Source organism: Urocitellus parryii, chromosome X (genome assembly GCF_045843805.1).
Source record: "Urocitellus parryii isolate mUroPar1 chromosome X, mUroPar1.hap1, whole genome shotgun sequence".
NCBI classification, from domain to species: Eukaryota; Metazoa; Chordata; class Mammalia; order Rodentia; family Sciuridae; genus Urocitellus; species Urocitellus parryii.
Window position 1 is genome coordinate 16,049,513 of NC_135547.1, and position 12,333 is coordinate 16,061,845.

Below are 12,333 nucleotides of genomic sequence, written 5' to 3' on the forward strand. Positions count from 1 at the left end.
TTTTGTCTTGAGGTGGTGACCTTGCTTTTCTGGTTCTACTTTATTCCTTATATTAATTTGCTATAGCCAGCATCCAAAATGAGGCAGATTTTCATCCAGGTGACCTCAATAAACTCAAGCCTATTTTGGACTAGGCCAGGTTCCTGAAGTTACTCTTGCTTTGTTCTTCATTAGAAAATGAAAGTGATACCTTAATAATACTGCCAAATTTTGTTGTCTGTAGAGTAAAATTTTGATGAGCAATTGTGAAAATTGTCCAAATGACATATAAAAGTGTTTATAGAGGTCAGACCGGGGAATTTAATTTCTTAACAAATGAATTCTGTTTTTATTTCCATTACATAGATTTGGCCATGGGTCAAAGGCAATAAAACATTTGACTATATTTATTTTGCTTATAAGTCTATCAGCCAAAACATATGGGGGTCAAATACCTATTATATGGATGGACTATGGATAGACACAACATGTATGAATCTCTAAATGATGATGTTGAATTAAGAAACCCCATGAAGTAGAACCAACCTAGATGCCCTTCAATAGATGAATGGATAAAAAAAAAGTATGGCATATATACACAATGGAATATTACTCAGCAATAAAAGAGAATAAAATCATGGCATTTGCAGGTAAATTGATGGAGCTAGAGAAGATAATGCTAAGTGAATTTAACCAATCCCCCAAAACCAAATGCTGATTGTTTTGTTTGATATATGGAGGCTGATTCATAGTGGGATAGGGAGCGGGAGCATTGGAGGAATAGACGGACTCTAGATAGGGGAGAGGGGTTGGAGGGGAAGGGAGGGGGCATGGGTAATTAATGATGTTGGAATGTGATGATCATTACTATCCAAAGTACATGTATGAAGACAGGAATCGGAGTGAATATACTATCTATACAACCAGAGATATGAAACAATGTGCTCCATATATGTAATAAGAAGTGTTATGCATTCTGCTGTCATATATAAATAAAAATGATATTATTAAAAAACAAACCCCATGAAATGAAGTAGTGTGCTGTATACTTCCATTTATACAAGATAATTAAAAATACAAACTAATCTTTTTTTTTAACCAACTAATTTAAAGAGACTGAAAACATTGGTGTTTGGTTGTCTGAGATGTCAGAAGAAGGAAGAGAAGAAGGTGTTAAAAGAGCACAAAGACACTTTTGGGGGTGATGGAAAGTTTATCTAGATTTTGTGTGTGATTATATCAAAAGTGTTGCATATGTCAAAATTCATTAATTTGTATGCCTTCAGTATTGCAGTTTATTATGTATTAATTATATCTCAATAAAGTCACAAAAATAATTAGTAAGACTGTCTTATGTCATTTAAAAAAAAACACAAGATGCAATGACACATGCCTGTAATATCAGCAGTTCTGGAGGCTGAGACAGGAGAATCTGTAGCTCAAAGCCAGCCTCAGCAATTTAGGGAGGCACTAAGCAACTTAGGAGATCCTGTCTTTAAATGAAATACAAAATAGGTCTGGGGGTGTGGCTAAGTGGTCAAGTTCCCCTGAGTTCAATCCCCAGTACCAGAAAACCAAAACATAAAAATTAAAAAAACCCTCCAAAACAAAATCCTTGTTATAATCAAGTGTTGTCTATACCTGGGACACCATCTGAGTTCATTCATTCACACATTCAGCATTACTGAACATCTATGGTGCATACCAGGCACTCTGCTGAGAGCACAGTGTTAAATAAGGAGATGAGAGTTACTCTAGGAAGCTTACATTGTGGCAGAGGAGACAGGCCAACAAATAATAACAGTGTGATAAGTGTTCTGACAGAGCAAGAAGGGGCAGTTTTGAAAATGCTTATCAGGATTATCTGAGCTGATTATTTGATAGTAGATGCCTGAAACTGTATTGAAAAGGATTCTGAAGCTTAGCAGGAAAGAACTGTGACTGGATGTCCCCCAGGCATCAGGGGTAGTGATTTTGGTGAATGACATACATTTGCCAATGTAGAGCTATCCTATTAAACTTGGCTTTATTTAAATTTCTCAATAATATGACTATTTTAACTGGTTCTGAAAATATAGTTGAAAATAATAGAGCTCTCTTATTATGGACTCACTTTTTTTTTTTCAGAGCAGTATTTTAAATGCAAAGTGTTCCTTGTTGGGGAAACATGAACCTTCGAGCTGTAGTATAGACAGAGGACGAGTGCTCTTTTGTTCTCATACATTGTTTTTTAGTGTATTTTACCCACTTATGTGACTGTGTCTGAGCCTTTGCTAAGGGTACTGCAGCTGGATTGTGTAGTGGAACCAGGTCCAGAAAAAGAATTGCTCAAGAATGCAAGTAAACAGGATGTCAGATGTTATCCTTAGCCTATTTCCCTAAACATAGCTTTTTGGCTGCAAAGTAAAATGCCATTCTTCTAACTTCTGCTTATACACAGTGATGGCTGACAGCAGGCACAATCTTCATTTGCTTGGCACAATGTCACAGTGCAACTCAATGTGTTTTGCAAGGAAGGATCATGACACCCAGCATCTCTCTGAGATAGTATAAGGACATCCGGTCATGTTTTGGAGGTACTTTTTCAGCCTGCCTAACTTTTCCGAGCTTTGTTGTGCCAGCACAGCTCTCCACCAGGCTTAGATCTGTCTGCCCTAAGAGCCAGTTGGCATCTTCCCCCTAACAGAAGCCAGATTTTCACTGAGGCTACACTATTTACTGATAGTGTTTTCCCTGAGTGTCTCATTTCCAAGGTCCCTAAAGTGCTGGTTCACCTCTGTTTTCCACAGCACTTGCTTCCTTTTCTTTCCTCCCTCCCAGCATCCTCCTCACTTCCTTTCCTTATAGCTTCTTGCACTGTTGGTTTTGTGTGTGTGTGTGTGTGTGTTGTGTGTGTGTGTGTGTGTGTGAGAGAGAGAGAGAGAGAGAGAGAGAGAGAGAGAGAGTGCATGCATGTGTGCTTCTTCTTCCTTTTTTATCCCAATGAATTTGTTTTTCAGATTTTGAAAAAGAAAACCAGTTTATCCAGGATTCTTATCTGGGTTTTTTTTCCTGTTTCCATATCTTTGTGTATGATCTCTGTAGTTTTCAGATCCCACGTTTTTGTGTGGGTTCCACTGTTGTCTAAGGAAAGTTGTTTTAAACCTTTGCTCTGCAAGCACCAGCAGAGAACTCAGAAAAAGGAAGACAACAGCAGATGCAATCACGGATGTGGCTTAGTCCTTGCAGCTGCCCCAGAGAACTGTTCAGAGTGTACCATCCACAGTAATGAATCCAGAAGAGCGAATCGTGACATGGCTTATATCTTTGGGAGTTTTAGATTCCCCAAAAAAGACCATCTGTGATCCGGAGGAGTTCTTGAAGTCCTCGCTGAAAAATGGGGTAGTGCTATGCAAACTGATCAACAGACTTATGCCTGGCTCAGTGGAAAAGGTAAGGTCAATTTTGCAGTATCTTTGGGATTGCTTGCCATCAGAAAGCAGTAATAATATAACTCTCAAGATTTCCCACTACTAGGTTGAGAGAATCTCCTACTTGAATATGTTTCTGAAAGTTAGACATTCCTTTGTACTGCTTTTGTAGTTTGAAATAGTCAGGAAGCTAAGTGTATTCCTTCAGTAACTGGCCCCCAAATTTTCACAGAATAATAACCTGTTACACTACTGGCAAGAGGGGACAGGGCAACACCCATATCACAAATTTTCTGTGTCGTGGAGATGCATACTGCACTTCCCTGTGTATGTCAGACATGTTTAAAACTTGGGGTGCATATGAGTCTTTGGAATAATTGTATGATTTATAGCAGGTCTTGATGATATTTACTGACGGGTTGTCTAAAAATTGATGTAAATTTCCTTTTCAAAAAATTGCCATTGAAGAAGGGACTATTTAGCAAGCAGAAGTGGTCTAAAATGTCACATAAGGTTTGTGAAAACAAGAGAAACCAAATATATATTTTGAATGCAACGTGTGTTCAAAGTGAAACTAAACTTACCCTCTTAAAAAAATTCCAAGATTTTTAAAAATATTTTTTAAGTTATAGATGGACACAATACCTTTATTTAATTATTTTTATGTGGTGCTGAGGATCAAACTCAGTGCCTCATACATGCAAGGCAAGCACTCTGCCACTGAGCCATAATCCCAGCCCAAAATCCCAAGATATTTTGATGTTGGGAGCCCATGATATTGACAATAGATAATTTCTAAGTTAGGCCCTTCAAGTAAGCTTAATGGTAGAGTCCTGCAATTATTTTCTTAAGCTCATCATGGAATATGACTGAGTAGCATTCTTTTGTCTTCTTGAACCAGTTTGTATTTTTATTGAGCAAGTAGATTTAATTTATAATCTCTTAAACCTGAGACACGGTGATAAAATGGGGGTAAAACAGAGAAATATAATCAAATTAGACAACAGCCAAGGGAAATAAGTTTTTAATAATTTGTCATGGGGAGGGGAGGTAAGAAGTATTGCTTTCTTGCTTGAAAGCAAGAACTGAACTCAAACAAATACTGTCTTGGTCTCTCTAAATTTGTTATCACCACCTGAAGGTTGAAGGCATGAGAAAACGCTCGTAAGTAGAAGTGGCTTGGTGACATTTGAAAGAAAAACCAACCATTTAGATTTTTGCATCACTTCCTTTGGTGGTTATTTCTCTTCCTGGTTTGGCGGCAGCATCACCCTCTGCCTTATTTAGCTATCAGCGAATGATGAATATGGTTTGCTGGGCATGGGATGACAATCTCCAAGTGACATTTGACTGTATTTCTCTAGTATTGTCTGGAGCCCCAAAATGAAGCCAGCTGCATCAGTAACATCAATGGCTTCCTGAAAGGATGTTCGACCCTCCAAGTGGAGGTAAGCCTACCCAGCTTATTTTCCTTGTTGTCACTATTTTTGCTCTGCTGATAAAAATTGGTGAGTAAGAGTACTTCATCGATTTTCACTGCCAATGGCCACTGACTTAAACAGGAGTAGTATGTTATAGAAACCAGAGTTGAGATTGGTGGCCTGCAGAGGTAGATTGCTAGTGTTGGTCTTTTCCATAAACCAGTTCCAAACAAAACTCAAAAGATGGTGCTGGGGTTGTGGCTCAGTGGTACTGAGCTCACCTCGTGCGTGCAACACCCTGGGTTTAAGCTTCAGCACCACATATAAATAAATAAATAAATAAATAAATAAATAAATAAATAAGTAAATTCTGTCAACTACCAATAACAGTGGTGCCTATTATTATTGTTTTTATTATTATTATTTTTCAGCACTAAGGATATAACTCAGGGTCTCAAGCACTCTGGGATAATGCTCTACCACTGGGCTACATCTCCAGCCCTAAATTATGCCTTTTAAACACACATCCAATTCCTTAAAATAGGCTTCCAGTGACAGAGCTTTTGTGGGTGTTCTTCCCCACAAAGGGGAACCAAAAGTGGGCCACTGATAGCTGAAGAGGGTCACTGTAATTCCCTTGAGTTGGGAAGCAAAGAAAGGCCATTGCCATTCTTTCCCATTAACTCCTCAGACCAGGGGTCTTGAAAAGTTGAGAGAGCCTGGCCTCAAGGTAAAAATTATATATTAAAGTATGTTGCATCACTAATGGGTCCTTACAGCTTTTATAATGGTGTTACTGAAACGGAGGTGATGCTTCCACCCGTGTGTCAAGATACTTAACTTTTCTGTGCCTTGATGTTTTTATCTGCAAAATGGACATAATAATAGTTACTTTTCCTTAATGGATCAAATGAGACACTGAATAACAATTTAGGGCTAAAAGCACCAACCTCATGAGATAATTTATTTAATGTCCTCAGCATAGGGCTGGGACAAAAGTTTCCTTTATTAGTAGATTAGCATTAGCAGTGTTCCCTGTGGACAGGTAGTAGTGTTTGTTTTTTAATTTTTTTTTAGTTGTAGTTGGACCCAATACCTTTATCTCATTCACTTATTTTTATGTGGTGCTGAGGATTGAACCCAGGGCCCCAAGCATGCTAGGTAAGCGCTCTACCGCTGAGCCACAATCCCAGCCCAGAGTAGTAGAGGTTTGAGCCTGGACTCTGGTGCTAGATTTCTTGGGTTTAAATCTCAATTCCAGGGGCTGGGGATATAGCTCAGTTGGTAGAGTGCCTGCTTAGCATTCACAAGGCCCCCTAGGTTCAATCCCTAGCACCACCAAAAATAGAAAAAAAATCTTAATTTCTCTTCACTAGTGGATTTGTGATCTCTGGCATATTACTTAAATATGCCTCTATGCTCTTGTGAAATGGGAATAACAGGGGCACCTATGTCATAGGACTGATGTGAAATCTCAATGAATTTAGTCATATAAAGCCCCCAAACAAGTTCTTGGAACATTTTCAAGTGGTAGTTATTCTTCTTATTAGCAGTACTAGGAACTTCACCCCAGATACTTAGCTTGCTTCACAATTTTCCCTAAAGCTAGCCCTAGTGTAAAGCAACACCTATCTCAGAATATCTTATTCCAGTTTTCCCTATTGCTCAATTTGAGAGCTGTGTGTGTATGTGTGTGTGTGTGTGTGTGTGTGTGTGTGTGTGTGTGTGTGTGTGTGACACACATGTGCATGCATGTGGCTTTTGGGGTAGACATGGCTTCAGACCACCACTTGATATTTCTTATAGAATGATGTCTACTATGGAACAGATCATGGTATTTTCTTTTTTAATTTTTCAAATAAAAACATGGTGAAGTTGCCAATGATTGCTGTGCTCTGAAGCTGCCAGAAGGTAGACTGAGCTTCTCTGCAGTTCTAAGAATACTAGATGGTACAGAAATACCTCCTGGGTCTGGAATTGTTGGGGATTTTTCCAATAACTAATGCTTACTCCTTTAAGCATAAGTGCTTAAAATATTTTTATCCACTTTGGGTAGAAATCTTTCTAAATAGAAAGTGCATCACAATAATTCATCTTCTTAAAAAGGATTGGGCATATTTTCATCTCCTTTTGATAATTCAGGCTGACCTGAGTGTGTTATGAATATGGTAAAAAGCAATATCTGCAATTGTAGTTACTCATAAGCCTTCCCTAGTTTAATCTGAGTTAGAGTCTTGGCTTGGTCAGTTACTGACTCTGGGAAAAGTTACTTGCCATGTCTATGCTCCTGTTTCCTCATTTGTATAATGAGGACATTAGCAATATGTACCACACAGGATTGCTTTGAGGATCAAATGAGATGATGCATCCAAGGCACTTAATATATCACTGCACAAAAATATGAATACTGGCTGTTCTTGGATGTGTTGTTACTCATGCCTGTAGGTGATATACAGGTGCCATACTGGGGCCCTCCTAGAACCCTGAGAGAAGACTCATAAAATTAGTAAACAAGGGATGAGACTGGAAGCTGAGCTGGGAAGCTCTAAGCAGCTATGTTGACCATAAAGTCTCAAGCCAGGAAACAGACTCAAACACACAAATATTTTCAAGTGTCACTAGACAGAGTATCTGTCAGGCCTAGCATAGTGCCTGACATAAGGTATGTCTAATGAAGTTTTGTTCACTCTATAAAACTGTGAGTATATTAAAAGAAAGAAAAATCAGGGCTTGACTATTGCCCAGAACACACCGTTACTCATCTAAAGAATGAGTGCCAGCTTGAAATGGTCAGTTTGACAATGTAGAAAACATGGAGCCTGAGAAGCAGTTGGGAATCAGATTCTGGGGCATTGGGACCACATTAAAGAGCTGCTGCCTTCTGGACCTCTGAGGCCATTTGGTTTTTTCCAGATGACTTCTATCTTTGTGTTCTCATATTGTGACAATGTCTTAGGGTCTCCAGAGGATCACACAAATAGTAACTGATGGGGGAAGTCTGCTGAGACACCTGGGTAACAGTGTTCTCTGAAGCACTTCCCCAACTTTGATAAAATCCCTTGAAACACAAAAGTTTAAAAAATTCTGATGAAGTCAAATTCATTTTTTTTGTTAATTTTGTTATTTGTATCTTTCATATCATCTAAGAAACCCTTGCCTATTCAAAGGTTATGAAGATTTACTTTGATTTTTCTTTTAAGAGTGTTACAGTTCTAATTCTTACACTAGGTGCCTTGATCCATTTTGAGTTAATTTCTTTATGTGATAGGAGACAAGGGTCTAAATGAATTCCTTTGCATGCACACATGCATTTTTCCTCAGTATAATTTATTGAAAAATTATTCTTTCTTCAGTTGAATTGATTAATGTAGCTTTTTAAAATCAGAAGGTGTGAGTCCTCAGCTTTGTTCTTCATTTTCAAGATTGTTTTGGCTATTCTGGATCCCTTGCATGTCCATGTGAATTTTAGGACCAGCTTGTCCATTTCTGTGGGGGGAAAAAAGCCAGCTGAGATTTTGATAGTTATTGTGTTCAATCTGCAGATCACTTTGGGAAATATTGTCATCTTCATAACTTTTCAGTCTTTGAATCTATAAACACAGGATATCTTTCCATTTATTTAGGTCTTCTTTAATTTTATTTGACAATGTTTTGTAGTCGTCAGTGTAAATGTCCTATGCCTCCTTGGTTTAATTTTTTCCAAAGTATTTTATTCTTCTTGAAGCTATTATAAATAGAATTATTTTCTTAATTTTGTATTTGAATTTTTCATTTCAAGTGTATAGAAATACAATTGATTTTTTATATTTCTCTTCAATTTTGTATAAGATTATGTCATCTGTGAACAGATACCATTTCTTCTTTCCTTCCAATCTGGATAACTTTCATTTCATTTTCTTCCTTCATCTGTCTGCCTAGAACCTCCAGCACAATGTTAAATAGAAGTAGTGAGAAAGTCCTTGTCTTGTTTCTGATTTTAAAGATTAAAGCTTTCAGACTTTCACTACTGAATATGTTATTAGCAGTGTATTTTTCATAGATACCCTTTATCTAATGTTGAGGAAATTCCCTAACACTGCTAGTTTGTTGAGGGATTTTTTTTTTTAAATCGTAAAAGGGTGCTGGATTTTGTCAAATGCTTTTACTGCTTCTGTGAAGATGATCATTGTTTTTTATATTGATATGTTCTATTACATTCATTGATTTTCATATGTTAAATCAATCTTCCATTATGGATAAATTCCAGTGAGTTATGTTGCATATGCACGTAAAAAATTGTGTACAATTGTGATTATTCTTGAAGAATCTTTCTCAGAAGTGGAATGACTGTGTCAAAATTTGATAGATAATATTCTTCTAGAAAAATGCTATCCAAAGTTACACTGCCACCAACAGTTAGAAGTGTCCTCTTCCTTGTGTATATGACAGCATGGGATATTATTTATCTTTAAAGTTTGCTAAACTAATGGATAAAAACTATATTTTATTTTTTTGCTGTAATTTGTATTTCATGATTCCTAATGAATTGGGACATCCTCTCCCTTATAGTCCATCTGTATTGCTTTTTCTAAACCAAATATATCTTTTTTAGTTTCTTACACAATGAAGAAGGCCAGGGGGTGGTATTTGGGTCTGAAGTAAAAACTTTCCAAATCCCCTATGGAAAAAAAAATCTTTGTTTCCAGGTAGTGTAACTAATGTGACTAGGAAGTCTTTCACAACATGACAACATGAGTTCTAGCAATGATAGATAGATTTGTTGGTGTTTTGCCTTTGGACTCAGTGGGTATCAGGGACACATATGATTCTCATCTGTTGGAAGTGGCCTATGTAGTACCTCCCTGCATTGTTCTGGCAACAGCCACAGGACTGACTGGTCTGCGAAAGTTCCAGCCTTATGGCTTCCTCTGCTTAAAGGACCAGGCCTTTTCCCTGCTTCATCCCCAATAGGTACTCTTGTTTTGTCCTCTACCACCACTGCTACCTACTCACTGCTAGGGACATCCTAACATCTCGTATTTTGCTCCTGGGTCCAGCTTACTTTTGCCAAAGGATGTTTTGCTCATGAAGGGTTTCATTGAATGAATATGAGGCTCAGTTAGTGTTTCTTTCACTTTCTCTCTTTCCCTCCTTCCCTTTTTTTCTTCCCCTCTCTCTTCATTTCTTCCTTCTTTCTTCCTTCCTTCCTTCCAATACCAGCTGGAAAGTGTATGGTTTTTTCTCTGTCCCCACCCCCTCACTCCCTCCTGTCTCCCTGAGTCACTCCATCTGCCTTGTCACCGGAACAGCATGGGTGCCTTCCCCAAAGTGAGGCCTGTGGGATGGACGATTTGCCATTTCCCAGGGGCTGCTCTGCAGGGAGGCAGGAGTAAGGCAGCTCTACTAATAATCATGAATCAAGCAGAAATCTCCAACCAGCCAGCTCCAGCTCTTAGGAGAGCTGTACCTCCCTGGAGCATAGACCCAAGGCCCAGAACCAACCCTTATCTGTAATGGTACAACAGGCCTTCTTCCAAGCCCTGACCCTGTCATCTGTGTGAAGTCGGAGCCTCCTCTCTAGGCCTCAGTTGACTCACCTGTAAAATGAGACTAGTGTAGGGCTTGGGTAATGTCTAATGGTCTGAGACTCCTCTTAATTTTTCCATTGCCATCATTCTCCAGTGGGCAAGCTTTGCATAATTAGCTGCTCAATTTGACTAGTGAGAAGACTAAAGAGGATTTTGGTAAGTTTTTCTTCTCCTGCTGAGCACATATATGACACACCAAATGGAATTTCCACTACTTAATTGAATGTCACCCATGACTCTGGCCATCCTAATTTTTTATTGACCACATTGTATTTCTGTAAAAATTAGACTTCAAGTAAGGTTGTAAATATTTCCCATCTATCAGGAAACTGATTTATTCTTCCTCAAAGAGACTATTTGATTTGAGGTCTGTTGTCAGAAAGCTTAGGAAGGGCATCTAGGGTAGTTCAGGGAGGGGAGGTATGTGAAGGGCCACTGAAAGCTTTGTGCTTGGGTGTCTCATGGCTCAACAGGAAGCTTGGGGGTTCTGAGTAGCATCTGGGGGTGGGGGAGAAAGTGGGCCACTACTAGGAATGTCTAGCCCAGGATTCCCGCCCGAATCTTTGGCAGTGGCCCATGGCCAGCCAGGCACTGGTAGCCCAGGGCTTGGGACTGAACCCGGTGGCAGCAGCATGCGCAGTGTGGCTGCTGCTGTTCTACCACGGCTTTTGCTGCTGCCACAGCTAGCCAGGCTGCTGTTGTTGCTGGTGCTGCTGCTGGTGCTGCTGCTGCTGCTGCTGCTGCTGCTGCTCTGCCCTATGCCGCTGTCACTTCCAGTTCCTACTTCTGCGATCCAGGTCCGGGTCACTGCTTCCCTGCCGCTGGCCCAGTCCCTCCAGGCCGCTTCCCCTCCTGGGCTCTGGCTCTGGGTAGGAGGGAGGTCAGTGCTGGCAGAGGAGTGGAGTCCCAAGGAGCCTTACGAGCAGGCTCCCTGAGTAGCCGCTCCCCTCCCGCCGCCGCCCCACGCGCCCTCACCAGGCTAGTCGCCAGCGCACCCAGCGGGGCGCGCTTCCCGCACCCCCAGTTGGGCCCCGAGGTCCTCCGCCCCGCTGAGCCGCACAGCTCTGGCAGCAAGAACTTGAGGACAAGAATGACTTCCCTTTAGATTAAAAAAAGGGGGGGGGGTGGTTGAAAAAATCCCTGGACTGGAGAGACTGGCGGCGCGGCACGGAGTTTGGAGACGGGCGCCCCCTCCTCGCCCGCGTCCAGGAGCAAAGTTGCAGCCGCCCCTCCCCGCTGGGGCGAGCCGAGCCCAGCTCTCCAGTTTCGCTCTGGTGGCAGCCGTGCTCAGGGCAGGGTCCCAGCTCTGGCTGAGTAGAACGGTTCCCGCAACCTTGGCACAGGCTCGCCCGCCCGCTCGCCGGCCCCGTGACTCGGGAGGGCGAGCCGCTTCCAGGAGGCGGCGGCGGCGCGGCAGGAGAGAGCGAGCAGCTGGAGGACAGGCGGGCAGCGGCCGAGCCAGGTGACCTGCCCGGGGGCAAGGGGTCAGGGGTAGGGGAGCGCGTGAGAGCCGGGGGCTGGGTGCCGAAGGAACCGGTTAGAGAGGAGCCGCCCTTCCTCCCCAATTGCCACGGTTCCCAGCCCCAGCCGCGGGGTCCGTTCCCTGCCAGGGCCTCACGGTGCACTGGGATTCTGGGTGCCGCGAAAGGGGGGGAGCGGGGGCCGAGGGCGCCGAGCTAGGACGCGCCAAACTTAGGGGCGAGTTGTCCAGCTCTGGCCTCGGGGTTTACATCAGACCGGATTCTTTCTTTCCCCCGGAACCAGAGCAAGAGTCAACAGTACTATTTCTGCTACTAATTTGATGCCCTCCCAACCCCAAGCATCCGTACATTTGGGGATGTTTTACACTGGTCTGTCGCAGAAATGGTTTGTGGATGGGAAAGCCCTGTACTGAACAAGGTATTTCCTAGTGTTCATGGTTAATTTCGAGTTTTCATTTTCTAGTCATTTAGGAAC

The 12,333-nt window shown here is 41.5% G+C and overlaps 1 protein-coding gene across 4 annotated transcripts in view; it reads left to right on the plus strand.

Annotated features, from left to right (window-relative positions):
* The first annotated feature begins 3,210 nt into the window (after positions 1–3,210).
* The window catches only part of Arhgef6 (Rac/Cdc42 guanine nucleotide exchange factor 6), a 107,857-nt gene continuing 98,734 nt past the window's right edge, over positions 3,211–12,333 (plus strand). The window contains exons 1-2 of one of the 4 annotated variants that reach the window (XM_026392203.1): positions 3,211–3,411; positions 4,754–4,837. In XM_026392203.1, the coding sequence (XP_026247988.1) occupies positions 3,247–3,411; positions 4,754–4,837 (249 nt within the window). In that variant the 5' untranslated portion in view covers positions 3,211–3,246. Of the gene's footprint in view, positions 3,412–4,753; positions 4,838–11,751; positions 11,840–12,333 lie in introns of those variants that run through there. The other 3 variants (XM_077793566.1, XM_077793565.1, XM_026392204.2) reach the window with 3 other exon arrangements.